This window comes from Carassius gibelio, chromosome B16 (assembly GCF_023724105.1).
Source record: "Carassius gibelio isolate Cgi1373 ecotype wild population from Czech Republic chromosome B16, carGib1.2-hapl.c, whole genome shotgun sequence".
NCBI lineage: Eukaryota > Metazoa > Chordata > Actinopteri > Cypriniformes > Cyprinidae > Carassius > Carassius gibelio.
The window spans coordinates 13,925,214-13,939,304 of NC_068411.1; the positions used below are offsets into that span (position 1 = coordinate 13,925,214).

The 14,091-nt window shown below is 37.3% G+C and overlaps 1 protein-coding gene and 1 long non-coding RNA gene across 3 annotated transcripts; one reads left to right on the top strand and one right to left on the bottom strand.

Moving 5' to 3' along the window:
* The first annotated feature begins 229 nt into the window (after positions 1–229).
* On the top strand, positions 230–8,180 carry LOC127974821 (steroid 21-hydroxylase). Its single transcript, XM_052578359.1, has 12 exons — positions 230–399; positions 528–719; positions 1,261–1,350; positions 1,450–1,604; positions 1,957–2,052; positions 2,152–2,262; positions 2,365–2,451; positions 2,548–2,631; positions 2,888–3,001; positions 5,827–5,993; positions 6,605–6,708; positions 6,826–8,180. The coding sequence occupies exons 1-12, from the start codon at positions 276–278 to the stop codon at positions 7,068–7,070; spliced, it is 1,569 nt and encodes a 522-aa protein (XP_052434319.1). The 5' UTR covers positions 230–275; the 3' UTR covers positions 7,071–8,180.
* Positions 8,181–8,455: 275 nt separating this feature from the next.
* LOC127974822 (uncharacterized) lies at positions 8,456–13,169 on the bottom strand. 2 transcript variants are annotated; one of them, XR_008157365.1, is made up of 6 exons: positions 12,922–13,169; positions 12,088–12,136; positions 11,466–11,610; positions 11,240–11,376; positions 10,617–10,744; positions 8,456–9,902 (listed from the first exon to the last, which is right to left on the bottom strand). It is a non-coding gene; the product is annotated as an uncharacterized LOC127974822 (long non-coding RNA). The 2 variants fall into 2 exon arrangements; XR_008157364.1 differs by having other exon boundaries at positions 11,466–11,613.
* Between the last annotated feature and the right edge of the window lie 922 nt (positions 13,170–14,091).

A 14,091-nucleotide genomic window follows, 5' to 3' on the forward strand; every position in this document is an offset into this window, starting at 1 on the left:
TTGCTGTAAAATTGTGAGATAGACGCGACTGTTTTAGTTGTGGTGGGCCTATTTGGGAGAAAATCCAAGGCCATTTTTCACTCCCATTCTGTCCCTGTTTGAGAGTAACATTGAGATCAAGGTCAGGATAATATTTACCTATCCTTGAAGAGAGGATAAATCAAGAAACAGCACTCAATCATGTGGACTGGAGCAGGGTTGGAGAAGGAAGATAATAAAAGGGGGGCAGAGTAAAGGAAAAGCATTCAGAAATATTTCAGTAAAGAATCAACAGCATGTGTATCTCAGCGGTGAGTGTGGTGCTGTTACTTTTCATTTTGTGGATGCTTGTGGTCAAGCTCTGCAGACAGGCTGACAGCCAAAGTGATGGAGATGCCAAAGAAAGCAAGCAACCAGAAGGTAGGAGGTTTGAGCAATTGAAAAATATGTCCATTGATAACCTGAATACTAGAAAAGTGAAGAAAGTGATTGTGATCTTCGAGAGCTCTGGTCCGGTTTAACATGCATGTTTCTTTTCACTAACTTAGCGGCTGTACCCAAACTCCTGCATTCCCTCTCTAAGCGCTTTTTTGGCAGTCTTTCTCCCTCTCTTTCTGGTCCTCCCTCTCTCCCTTTGCTGGGCAACATGCTGGATCTTGCCCAAGAACATCTACCCATCCACCTGACTTCACTGGCACTTCGATATGGAAATATCTATCGGCTCAACTGTGGCAGCACAAGTAATTATTCTTTTGATTTCATTTCCATGATAGCAAAACTCATTGCAACTGGTGATATGAGGTCATATTATGTAAATGCAGAATTACATAAACTTCACTAAATAGAGGAGATCAGGACAAGCTGTCACAAGGCTTATATGATAGCTATATGGTTTTGAATCAATATTTTTTCTATAGCTGCTGGGTTAAAAAAATCAACACAAAACCACACATACATTCAAACAACAGTCTATTATAATGAAGCTATAATTGGAATTGAAAATTGAAAACTGTGGTCTCAGGGCAACAATATTTGCTTGTCATTTTTGCTTTTCCAGGAACAATTCTGTGGTTCATAAATGTCTTGCTCTTTAAATTTAAAATGTAGCATATATCAGGCCGATTAAAGACAAATAACAGTGCATAAAGCAGCAAAAAAAATACATTTATATTTTTTTTTAGATGATGCCAATATAACAAAGTTTTAATTTTAGATATTTGTGTAGTGTGAGTCTCCATTACATCATTAAAATCTGTTCATGTATTTTATTGTTTTTTGCAGCCATGGTGATTTTAAATAATAGTGAGATCATCCGCGAGGCTCTGATTAAAAAATGGTCAGACTTTGCTGGGAGGCCTCATTCTTATACCGGTAATTTAGTTCTATCACCTAGCTCATCATCTTTATCTTTTCATAACACAGTCTGTATATGATATCTTATATGTGTTCCTACTTGAACCTCAATCTTAGGTGATATAGTATCAAGCGGAGGGCGATCCATTTCTCTGGGTGATTTCAGTGAGGAATGGAAGGCTCACAGGCGTGTGGCCCATAGTGCTCTGCACCGCTGCACAATGGATTCCCTGCACTCTGTCATAGAAAAGCAAGCACACCATCTCTGCCAGGTATAGGACAGACACATACACTGATACATCCACTGACATCATGATGGACACTGATTGTCACAGGCTCAAGGTCAGAGGAGCGAGAAAATGTGAATGCACAGTTTAGGAAATGACAAGCACCCTCTGAGACACACACACACACACACACACACACACACACATACCAATATTTACTTAGCTATCTAAATCAGTAAAAATAATGATTATGTTTTAGAAAATAATGAAGGGGTTGTGGGGGGCCAAAGGCTTTTTTGTGTGTGTGTGTGCATGTGTGTGTGTGTGTGTGTGTGGGTGGGTGAAGAATGTATGGTTTCGTTGGGATGAACTTTGATCCCTTGTGCTTTGGAAACAGGTGTTGCGGGACTACAATGGAAAAGCAGTGGATTTATCTGAAGATTTCACTGTGGCTGCGAGTAATGTCATCACAACACTAACCCTTGGCAAAAGTGTAAATTATGTTTAAACATTATTCTCCACAATATACTTGCATGTTCTCTTAATCTTACAGTCTCACTTGTTAAACTATGCAAAATGTGCCTTGTGACAGTATGATAAGAGTTCAGAAGATCTGCAGAAGCTGCAGGACTGTCTGAATGAGATTGTGTCTCTCTGGGGTTCACCCTGGATCTCAGCGCTGGACTCCTTCCCTCTACTCAGGGTAACACATTTGATTTAAGCCCCAAAGTAGCTGGGTTTTAAAATTCATTTGACCCAGCAACCCTTTCATTTGCAGCCTTTTTAAAGATTGTTTTCCTCATAGAAATTACCCAACCCTCCATTCTCTCGCCTCATGAAGGAGGTAGCCAGACGGGATGAGCTGATCGGGAAACACATTGAGGATTTCAAGGTAAGAATGAATGGTCAAATTATGCAATGAACAAACATAGATAACTAAATTTGCAGAAATACATCTAATCAAGTATCATTGTGTAATGTGATGCAGAAAAGTGACCATAAAAAAGGTGGCACAGTGACTTCCTCACTTCTGCAGAGCTTGGAGCCACCACAAGGTGGAGCCAGTCAGATGGTGAGGAGCAATGAAACGTATCTATTTGAACAACGCAAGGGTTGCCAATCCTGCCACTAAAGAGCCTTGCAACTAAACTCAGAGCTGTGGCTCTGATGGACATCTCAGACTAGGGTTTCTCTAACTAAAAATTTATATAATAAAATTAATTCTCTCTTCATAATGTTTTTTCTAGAAACTTAGTACGTATCATTATAAATGATCCAATGTCATTAACCTATAAATAAATGCAAATATTGTTGTCTCCTCTACACAGACTCTGACAGACACTCATGTGCACATGACCACAGTGGATCTGCTGATTGGAGGGACAGAAACTACTGCTGCCTTGCTCAACTGGACTGTGGCCTTCCTTTTACACAGACCTGAGGTACATTTTTCTGTAATAAGTGTCTTCCTTCAAGTAGGGGTGCTCAATCCTAGTCATGAGAGGCTTCCGCAAAGGAAAGTACCTTTTCATAGTTCCTAGAACTACTGGCAGAAGTACCTGCTTTTTAGCATCTTCACACCGGAGGAATTAGGAATCATTTTAGTTCTAGGTACTCCATTTTGGGGTAGCCAGCTAATCCAGCTTCATTGTACAGGCCCAAGGTTCAAGGGTTTCAAAACACTGACTATAAACCAGTGTTCCTCAACTACAGTCCTTGAGACCACTGCACAGCAGGAGTTTAGCTTAAACCCTGATCATACTCCCTTACTTGTGGTTTTCTAGGGATCTTGAAGCCCTTGATGAGCTTGCACAGGTATGTTTGATTAGTTGCGTTTGTTCTCGTGTGCATTGCGTGACTTTGCAGTTTTGGTTTAATAAGTAGTAAGGCGTTGCCAAAGCCATGTATAATACTTATTTACCTTGTGTCCAAGTACTTGTTAGAAGAAGCAGTCGAGCAGCAGAAGTGGACAGCAGTTTGTAAGTATTTTGTATCTTTATCATTAGATTTAGTGCAGTTGTCATTGCTAGGACACACTGTTTTGCTTACTGTGTTTACTGTGGTAAATGTGTGCTCAATTCGCATTTGTTCTCGTGCCTTTCGCATGTCTTTGCGGTTTCCGTTTAGTAAATAGTAAGGTGGGGCCTGATGTTTTCCCCTGATTCCAATTACATGGAATCAGGGGAGTATTTATTTGCTCAGTACACCGTGGCAGCTCTCATGTGAAGACCGACGAGTGTAAAGACCATCATCTCTACCTTGCATGACTCCACTGAGCAAGGACACCAACAAGGCACTTGAGTATTGCCTTCTGTATAACTTGTTCTCATCTACTTGTTCTAGTCAGTGGTACTCAATATGCTTTTAAATCTCTACTATTGCTACCATCACTCGTAAATCACACACTGTACATTGGAGGCAACGTATTCCTAATAATCTTTGTACTGTCCCTGTGTCCTCTACTACTTAACTTTTTATTCCAATTGGGTCTCTGGAATGGCCTGGCTGCTGTAAATAAAGCAGACTTTCTTTCATCTATTGCTACTCATTCAAGTCTCAACCTCATGACTTGAATCAAACCTTAGGACACTGCCACTCCTGCAGCCCTTTCAACTATTTCACTTTTTCTCACACCTCCCACTCGGTTGGGAGGGGTGGAGGGAAATTTAATTGTCTACCATCTCTTACTGGCAACACTTAATTTGAAATCACACGCAATTACTATTACCCACTCTGTTACAATCCATTTTGTAGTTATTTATCTTCCCCACCCCCCCAGGTCAACTGGGTAACTTCTTAGATGAGTTGGAAGTGTTACTCTCACACTTCCCTGAGGACGGTACTCCTCTGGTACTAATCGGTGACTTCAGGCCGGGCTCGGGCCTGAGCATCTCGGGCCAGGACCGGGCTCGGGCCTAGATTTGAGGTCCGTGCAGGGCTCTAGTTCAAGTCTTACCTCTCAGGTAGGTCCTTCAGTGTGTCTTGGAAGGGTGAGTTTTCTAAATCACAATTTCTTGTTACTGGGGTTCCTCAAGGCACAGTGCTTGGACCACTTCTCTTCTCCATTTAAATGTCATCTTTAGGATCTGTCATTAAGAAGCATGGCTTTTTCTATTATTGCTATGCTGATGACACTTAGCTCTACTTCTCGTTTCAACCAGACAATCCAACAGTAGCTGTTCGCATTAACGCATGTCTGACAGACATTTCTGGCTGGATGGAGGATCATCCCCTTCAAATCAACCTTGCTTAGATCGAACTGCTTGTGGTCTCAGACAACAGCACTACATCACAACCTCTCTATACAGCTCTGAACCATGGAGTTGTGATGGATGATCAGTTTAGCTTCACAGACCATATTGCTACAACGGCCCAGTCCTGCAGGTCGGCCTTATAAAACATTAGGAAGATTAGAACCTTCCTAACAGAGCATACAGCACAACTGCATCACATGACCAACTAATACTAGCACTAAATTATTATATTTGTTTTGGTATAATTTATAAAAAAAAAATAAACCTGCAATGTGCACTGTGCTTAACTAACTGAGCCTTTTCGCAGCACTTGTGTTTATTATTGCTCTCTCGTTGGTCTGATTGCTTCGACTTTGTAAGTCGCTTTGGATAAAAGCGTCAGCTAAATTACTAAAAGTTCGATTTGAGGAACCCTGCTATAAACTCAACTTGGGGTTTGATCCAGAGTCTAGGCTTGTTTGAGAAGTAGGCAAGAGTAGGTGGCTGCAGTGAGGGGAGAAGTAAAATAAGTGCAGTCAAGACAAACAGTTCTGACCTCTCAAATTGGAACAGAAACCTATACGAGATTAAATGCAAATATCACATTAGTCTCACTCATATGTTGTGTTACTAATTAACATGATATAAGTAATATTCCGTTGCTTTATATGAAAATAAATATTAAAATAAAAACTCTTGCCGTTGCAAGTTTTTTGCCACACTTCTGCATGACATCAGAGCAAGTCAGATGTAACTCGGATCCTTTTCTAACCGGCATGCATCTGACTGTGATTACCGGTGATCGGTTCTGTGCAGATTTTTCGCATCCTAAATGAGCCTTTTGTGACAATAAAAAAAAACAGTCCATCTTTTTGAACCCAACACCCCCCAAAAAAAAACAGTTTGCTCAAGCTAAACTTATGTTTACTTGGGTAGCCACTGAAACTGGCTTCATGAAGTAGGCCACAGATCAACAAGTGTATAAAGAAACATTCAGTAAAGGCAAACCATGTTTCCATTCTCGTGTCATCCAGGTTCAGAATAAAGTGTATGAGGAGCTGTGTGGTGTGCTGGATGTGCGGTACCCTCAGTACAGTGACCGAGACAGACTGCCGTATCTGTGCGCTCTAATCAACGAGATGTTAAGACTTCGACCTGTAGCTCCTCTCGCCGTACCTCACAGAGCCATACGAAACAGCAGGTGAGCGTCAGTGAAATCACAGTGCTGTGATTATTCATGATTAATTTCAACTGCTTGCATTACAGAAGATTTTTCTGAGATCTGACTCTGAACTGTTCTTGACCGATCACTGTGTGGTGAAGTTGACTAAAGAAATTGACTGTGAGGCTTTGTTTGGTAAAAAATTCATGCATTTTAGACCTATCAAACTGCACACTCAAAATCAAATCCTATTAAACAAATTCTTTCATTTATTTTGCATTGTCACATTTTTTTGTTATTAAAATTGAGTATTGTGGCATAAGAGACCCAAATGTGTGAAAGTTTAAGTTTTCTTACATTTGAGCTGAACTTTGTGCATTCTGAGATTGCTTTTGGTACAAACATGCAATGATACCTTAAAATTTTGCCAAAAAAAGTCATTTATGAGGGCATAATCAAGACACCTACTTTTTGGAAGAGCCTCTTCTTTGAAGGCATCATATCCTAATGCTGGAAATATGTCCCTACACTGAAATAAAGTTGCCAGCAACTTCTGGACCACGCAGACTTTTAACAAAGATTCAAACAACTGTCCTGCATTAATTTGTAAATTAGATTCCAGTAAGAAATTCATACCGTCCTCTGTTCAGCATTGCAGGCCATTTCATCCCCAAGAATACAATAATCATTCCTAATCTGTATGGTGCCCACCATGATCCAGAGGTCTGGGATGATCCATACAGCTTCAAACCAGGTACAAAACCACAAATTTTCCATCTTTTTATAATTAGCATATTTGCATAGTACATAATGTAGTGCTCTTTAACTGTGACAGTGAATCTAATATAATAAATTTATCCATTTATTGCAGAACGCTTTTTGGAAGGTGGGGGCGGTTCCCTTCGTGCCCTGATTCCTTTTGGAGGAGGGGCCCGACTGTGTCTGGGGGAGGCAATAGCCAGAATGGAGATGTTTCTTTTCACAGCCTATCTGCTGCGAGACTTTAAGTTCCTACCTGCCAGTAAAGAGGAGCCTCTGCCTGACCTGCGAGGTGTTGCCAGTGTGGTTCTTAAAGTCAAACCGTACACTGTTATAACACACTCAAGAGAAAAGTAATTGATCATTAATAGTGTAACCCAGCTACAAACTGACATAATTTTAAATTATCCCCAAGGTAATTTTTTATTTTAATAGGTTTTTGGTTAAATTCCTGAAATAAGGTCTGTGGTTAACACAAGCTCAAGATATTTTCACATTTTATTCTACAACACAAAGTGCATTAGTAACACCCTACTCATGATTTTTTCTTTTTTAGCTTTTATGTGTCTTGCAAAAGTAGTTGCTAACAAGTGGCGAAAAGGGACTACAGAGGTTGTCAGGGACATTAAATGTCATCACGCCGAACTAGATATCTCATCAAATATCCAGTCCCCTTTTAAAGCCTTGTTGCATTTATTGCATGACAATTCTGACTCCAACTTTTCAGCTTGAAGATATTAAATAAAGACTGCAAGAGCTGTCTGAAACTTAAAGGGATACTCCACCCCAAAGTGAAAATTTTGTAATGAATCACTTACCCCCATGTCGTTCCAAATCCATAAAAGCTTTGTTCATCTTCGGAACACAACTGAATATATTTTGGATGAAAAACGGGAGGCTTGAGACTGTCCTGTTCACTGCCAAGTAAAATACACTGACAAAGTCCCGAAAAGTATAAAAGATGTCTTCAGAATAGTCCATCTGCCATCAGTGGTTCAACCGTAATGTTATGAAGTGACGAGAAAGTAAATAAGAAAATACAAAGAAAATAAAAATAATGACTTTATTAATTTAATTAATAGTGTACTACAGCAACTCTCCCAGGCAATCCCACTATGGCTTGAGATGGGCATGGGATTAAGATATGGTATGTTGTAGCCACTAAGGAATCAGGGACAACCTTAATAATCTATTTAATATTTATTAATTTATAATTTATTACCATAATTATTCATATCAATATTATTACTTGTGTCCTTTACCGTCCTCCACCCTTTCCCATTTACAGAGAAATCCTTATTTTTATTATTATTATTATTATTATTGTTGTTGTTGTTGTTGTTGTTATAGTTATCTTTATCATCATTTTTGCTAACAATACTTGTTGTCTCCACTAGTAAACCCCTAATTAATTTTTTTTTTTTTTGTATACTTGTTATATCATTAATAAATCTATTAGATACTCAATTATTTGTGTGCTTCCTCCCACACACCTATACAATGACGGACATGCACACACACACACACAGACATACTAACAAGAATACATATACAACACTCTAAAAAACACTGGGTTAAAAACAACCCAAATTGGGTTGTTTTTAACACAACTGCTGGGTAAATATAGGACAGAACCCATATGGGGTTAAACTAACCCAAGAAGTTGGGTTATTAATTTTAACCCAGCAAATGGGTTGTTTTTTCTACCCAAAAATTGGTTATTTTTACAAAAATAATGGGTTAATTTGATTTCATAAATGGGTTATATTTTCAAAGGAATTTTTATTCCTTTTAACATTAAATATACCACATAATAAACAAACAGGACAACATTGTATTATCTTTATTTTTCTTTCAGCATATTACACTTTGTAATTACACTTTACCTCAACCAAAAATTCAAGAGATCATACAAAACTAAAAAAATAAAATTCCAGTTATAAACAGTATTTAAAACAATTTCTTTTTATGGTTTGCCTCTGTAACTTTTCTAAACTGTAAATGTTTAGAAAAAAAAAAAACATTTGAATTCATAAACTCCAAAGAACCACAAGGTTTAGTAATACATTTAAAAAATAATTCATATTTTTAATCCATATGCTCATGAAATTCATGAACTCCAAAAAACCTCAAGTTTTTTTTTAAATATACAAATAAATACTTATTTTTAAATAATCCATATGCACATGAAATTAAAACTAAAATACTTTACCTCAAGAACTGTTTGTTACAAAGCACATTTGTTTTAAGTGTACATTATGGACCTGTTGTTTTAAGTCTACAAAATGAACACAAAAATAAATCTATGAAATACAACGTATTGGCAGTAAAAGATTTCTACATAAAAATGTAATTGATAATCATCAGTACGCATAAAGTAATACTCTTCCTCAAGCAATAAAACAGTTGTTTATACAAAAAAAAAACAGAACAAAAATCTCATGTGCAAATAAAACTTAAACTAAAATGCTACCTCGTGTTCTTGAACCACTGTTTGTTCAAAGAACCTCTTATAATCTACTTGCAAGAATGTAGTGCCCAGTGCAAAAATTTCACTGTTGGGGATTCACTTCCCTCCAACTCAAAAATATTATGAATAAACTCCCTAATATAGAAACAATGTTTCGGTTAGTTTACATCAAAAACATAAAACGATTTGAAACATACATTTACTGTCCCAATGAAGTGAAGTGAAAGTGATGTGACATTCAGCCAAGTATGGTGACCCATACCCAGAATTTGTGCTCTGCATTTAACACATCCGAAATGCACACACACAGAGCAGTGAACACACACACACACACACACACACAAACACAGTGAACACACACCCGGAGCAGTGTTCATCATTTATGCTGCGGCGCCCGGGGAGCAGTTGGGGGTTCGATGCCTTGCTCAAGGGCACCTAAGTCGTGGTATTGAAGGTGGAGAGAGAACAGTACATGCACTGCCCCCACCTACAATACCTGCCGGCCCGAGACTCGAACACACAACCCTTAAATTGCGAGTCCAACTCTCTAACCATTAGGCCACGACTTCCCCTTAAACAATAGTGCTTTGTTCCAAAGCTTCTCCTGCGAGGATGACAAATGCCCGCGACGCAATGTGTCCATTTTCAAGTTACAGGACATAAGGGTAAGGTCTTGATGCTTCAGCCTGCTGGAGGTACTCCACCATATTTGTTCCAACCTAAAGGACAGATAATGCAAATGAATAAAGGTGAAACAGAATGGGAGTGTCAGGGGTGTGGGTATGGGTGGTGGGTTGGGGATTCATTCGAAACTGTTTATTCAATCAAGCAGTCTTTAGAAACAATAGGTCTTGTATAGCCAGAGCTTTGGATGAGGCAAAATACCTGAAAATTATTACAGCTTGATCTGGCCCACTTTGACAGAGCCACTGACAGGGATGCAAATTTTACTTTAATTTAACACTTTTAATTTCTACATTTAATATTCTGCCCTACAAAAGCAAAAGACCTTAACTTGCTAGAGTGTGAAACTGAAAAAAAAAAAAAAATTATCTACAGAAAAAAAAATTGTGAGCTCAGACTTATTTATCCAAGATACATTATAAATTAAATTACAAAGTTCTTATGGAGCATATCTTGTCAACATGTTACTATATATAAGACTGGAATAACGATGTTGGACATTCAGCTTTGATCACCAAAAAAAATGTTTTTAATATATTCAAATAGCAAATATTAATTTATTGTAACAATATTTCACAACATTACTATTTTTGCTGTATTTGGATCAAATAAATGCCTTTGTAAGCAGAAGAGACTTAATTTAAAAACATTTTAAAAATTATATCGATCCCAAACTTTTGAATGGTAGTGTATTCAACCTGGTGAAGTCATTAAATGATTGAAGTAAATTTCTGTAAAGTCGTACTAACAGGCTGAATGTCAATGAAAGCTTTTTTGCTTTCATCAATGCTGGGTCGGACTGTTTTTCTGCCAATTTTGTAGGGTGGAGGTAGAAGCAAAACAGGTAACAGCTTTAGTGCAAGATTTCCCTTTGCATCTGTAGGAAAATAATATTACATTCATCAACACTAGTAAAAACAGTAGCGAGTTGTCATTGAGAATATAAGGCCAGATTTACTAAACAGGTCAAATTAGCGTGAGTCCAAAATCCCATAAAAGTGTAGACTGAAGTGTAAAGTTGTGCTGTTGATCCACTGACAATATGCAAATAAAAAAAAAACACAGACACATAATGACCAACATATCCTACCAAGAGCAGCAGAAATTAAAAGCAATGTTATAACATCTTTGTCTGGCATTCTAAATAAATGAGATGAGAGGAGAAAATGCTGCATTTTCTAGCAGCATTATTGCCAAGCACAAAAATGGGTTAAAATATATAAACTACCACAAATATGCAGTAATGTTAGTTGCAAAAAAAATGTGCCCAATTTTTCATCACTGCATTTCTTTAGTAATCCTGACAGTACTATGGTGCAAGCTATTAGTAAATCTGGCCCATAATATCAAAATATTGTAGAAACATTTTAACCTTCTGTCATTTCTTCAGCTGTACATGAAAGCTTTGCTTCTCGCTTCGCAAAAAGCAAGATCCTGTCAGTATACCAGCCATTTTTCAAACAGTTTTGGGGCTTCATCTTGATGTAAAATGTGAAAGTCCTGTGCAATCTAAAAGCAAAAATTACAAAAAAAAACTTCTCAAAAAAGACTTAATATAACTCATGTTACCATATGACAAAGACATTATGTTAACATACCATGCTTGAGGTAGTTAGCCGAGGAAACTCATGGAGGACCTCAAACATATTTTTCAGATGTACTGTTCCACCTGGCTGATGGGCTGTGTGTTGTTTCTCAGCCATTGTTTAATTTCCTCAGCTCTCTCTTCAGATACGGTTGATTCTACTGGACAAAGAAATAACAATGCTGTTAATCAAATAGAGGCTTATGAACATTTTTACATGTAAAAGGATTAGTTTCCATAAAAACAGAAATACTCTTCAGAGCTTTTCAACACTTTAACTAGTAAATCCTGGATGTTTCTAAACTCCATGCAAACTGATTCCTGAATTATACTGCTTAACATTTCACTTTGCTCATAATTTGCTCACAAGTCGTTCCAAACCAGTAAGACCTCCGTTCATCTTCGGAAGACAGTTTCATGGTCTCACGGGTTTGGAACAACATGAGGGTGACTTATTAATGACATAATTTTGATTATTGGGTGAAGTAAGGTTAACCCTTTAACTAAACGGGTATAACCACAATAACGTTACCGGATCTTTTTAATAATAGTAACAGATGTTTTTATGGTTTATGGTAATTTTATTATGATCAATGTATGGCAATCACTCAAATTAGATGAGATAAAAGTGTCACCTCCAGCGAAAGGCTGTGGATTTGCCACCACGGACAGTCAAGAGCGGGTCTGTGGGAAAAAAACTATATATTTTAGTCCAAGATTAATTGACACTTACCTGGATTTCAAATAATAATACATTTATTAAATGAATAAATGATTAGAAATTTATTTTTATTGTGAAAAAAAAAAACGAGACGCATCAGACAGAAAAAAAAATAGGTTAAAAACTTTTTTTTATCTCTGGTGCTCGCAAATGTAGGATGCTTTATGATCTATCATGTAACGTTAAGTGATATTTTAAAATCAGAATGGGACATTTTTGCCAATCGGTAACGATTCAATGATAAAAAGACCGATACAAACCTTTATTTCACCAGAAAAAAAGGCTGAAGTCAGTTTGTTTTTAAAATAATTTCTCCTGTAACGATCCAAAATATGCCCGCGACAGATGACCCAAAAATTGGGTTGTTTTGACTTAGCACTGCATGCAGTAAGATGGGGGATGGGCAAGGCAAGGAGTGCACGTTTACATCACATTGATCTCGTGGCATTGAAATTAATTGACTTAATGGACTTTGAAGTAAATTATGTCATTTAACAGTTAAGAAGAAACGTAAGACTTTGACAAAAGGGTCGTTTAAAACATAAAAACAGAAGAAAACATATTTACTATCCAGCAGGCATTACCAGCAAACCAAAACGAGCGATCTGGCGGTGCATTTAATATCATGTAAACATGACTGTTGTCGCACATTTCTTTGCCTTTTTATCGCTCGTTCGCTCATTATTATGTTATGTGTGTAAATATGTTTAAAAATACATGTCAAATGTATAAATATATTGATACGAACCTTATTTCTCCAAATATTACAGCGTGTGTGTGGCATCCACCTCCACCTCGAATTCAGTCAGCCCGCGCTGCGCTGATCCTGCGCGGAGTTGATTTGACCCAATGAGCTGGGTTATTGCGTCCGAGTGGGGGAGGGGGTGCATTGATTCAGCTCTCAGTGAAAACGACCCAGAAAATAACCCAGCGGTTGGGTTACATAGAACTACCCAAAAACTACCCAAGACTGAGAAATTAACCCAAAAAATTTACCCAAATGGCTCAACCCAGCACTTGGGTAGAAAAAATAACCCAGGATTTTTTAGTGTGAAGAGTTATCAGAATTATCTTTAAATGTTAGCTATCAGTTTATATTTTTGTTTGTCCAAGTGTTTTTGTACTTGGCACTTGTAATCATTGTCACATTCTTTACTTGCATAATAAAAAAAGAAAAAAGAAAAAAAAGAAAAGGGAAAATTCCTGCTGGCTTCGTCGGGAACCAAGGTTATGCTATTTTCCAGGTTATTGATCTGTAAAAAAAAAAAAAGTCATCCCTCCATTACTCTTTATAAATTGCTTTATAATTTAAGTTATAAAAACCTTTTATGTTTCGTATGTATTTTAGGTCAAACATCACAATTTTTTACAATATTGTTTAACATTGGAAGTCCTATTGTTGACTACACTCCAGTTCCTTGTTTTTTAAGATTATCATTATTATTATTATTGTTGTTGACCATAAACATGATGATGAGTTAGGCCTACATAGTTATTACACTAATAAAATGCATATACTTTCAAGAATTTGAAAAATAAATGAGAAACAATTTGGAGTGAATAATAAAGATGATACCTTGGGATGTTTATGTTGATCAGTGCCGAGAGCCTGGTGGGCAGCACACCGACATGTAATGCCATTGTACTCTGGTCACCCCGAGTTCGAGTCCTGTACCTCCTCTCTCTCCCGGTTCACTTCCTTTCCACTTACTGTCCCTTCCAAAATAAAGGCATAAAAATGCAAATAAATTAATAAAAATTTGCATTATTGGTATTCTTGATTCTTAAAGATCCACTCAGTATTTCCCACATGATAAATAATATATAGGGTACAATGTAGCCTATATATTATTATTATCTTAAGGCACACCATAAGAATTTTTTTTGCTTTTAACTACAAAGTTTATGATTGCAGAAA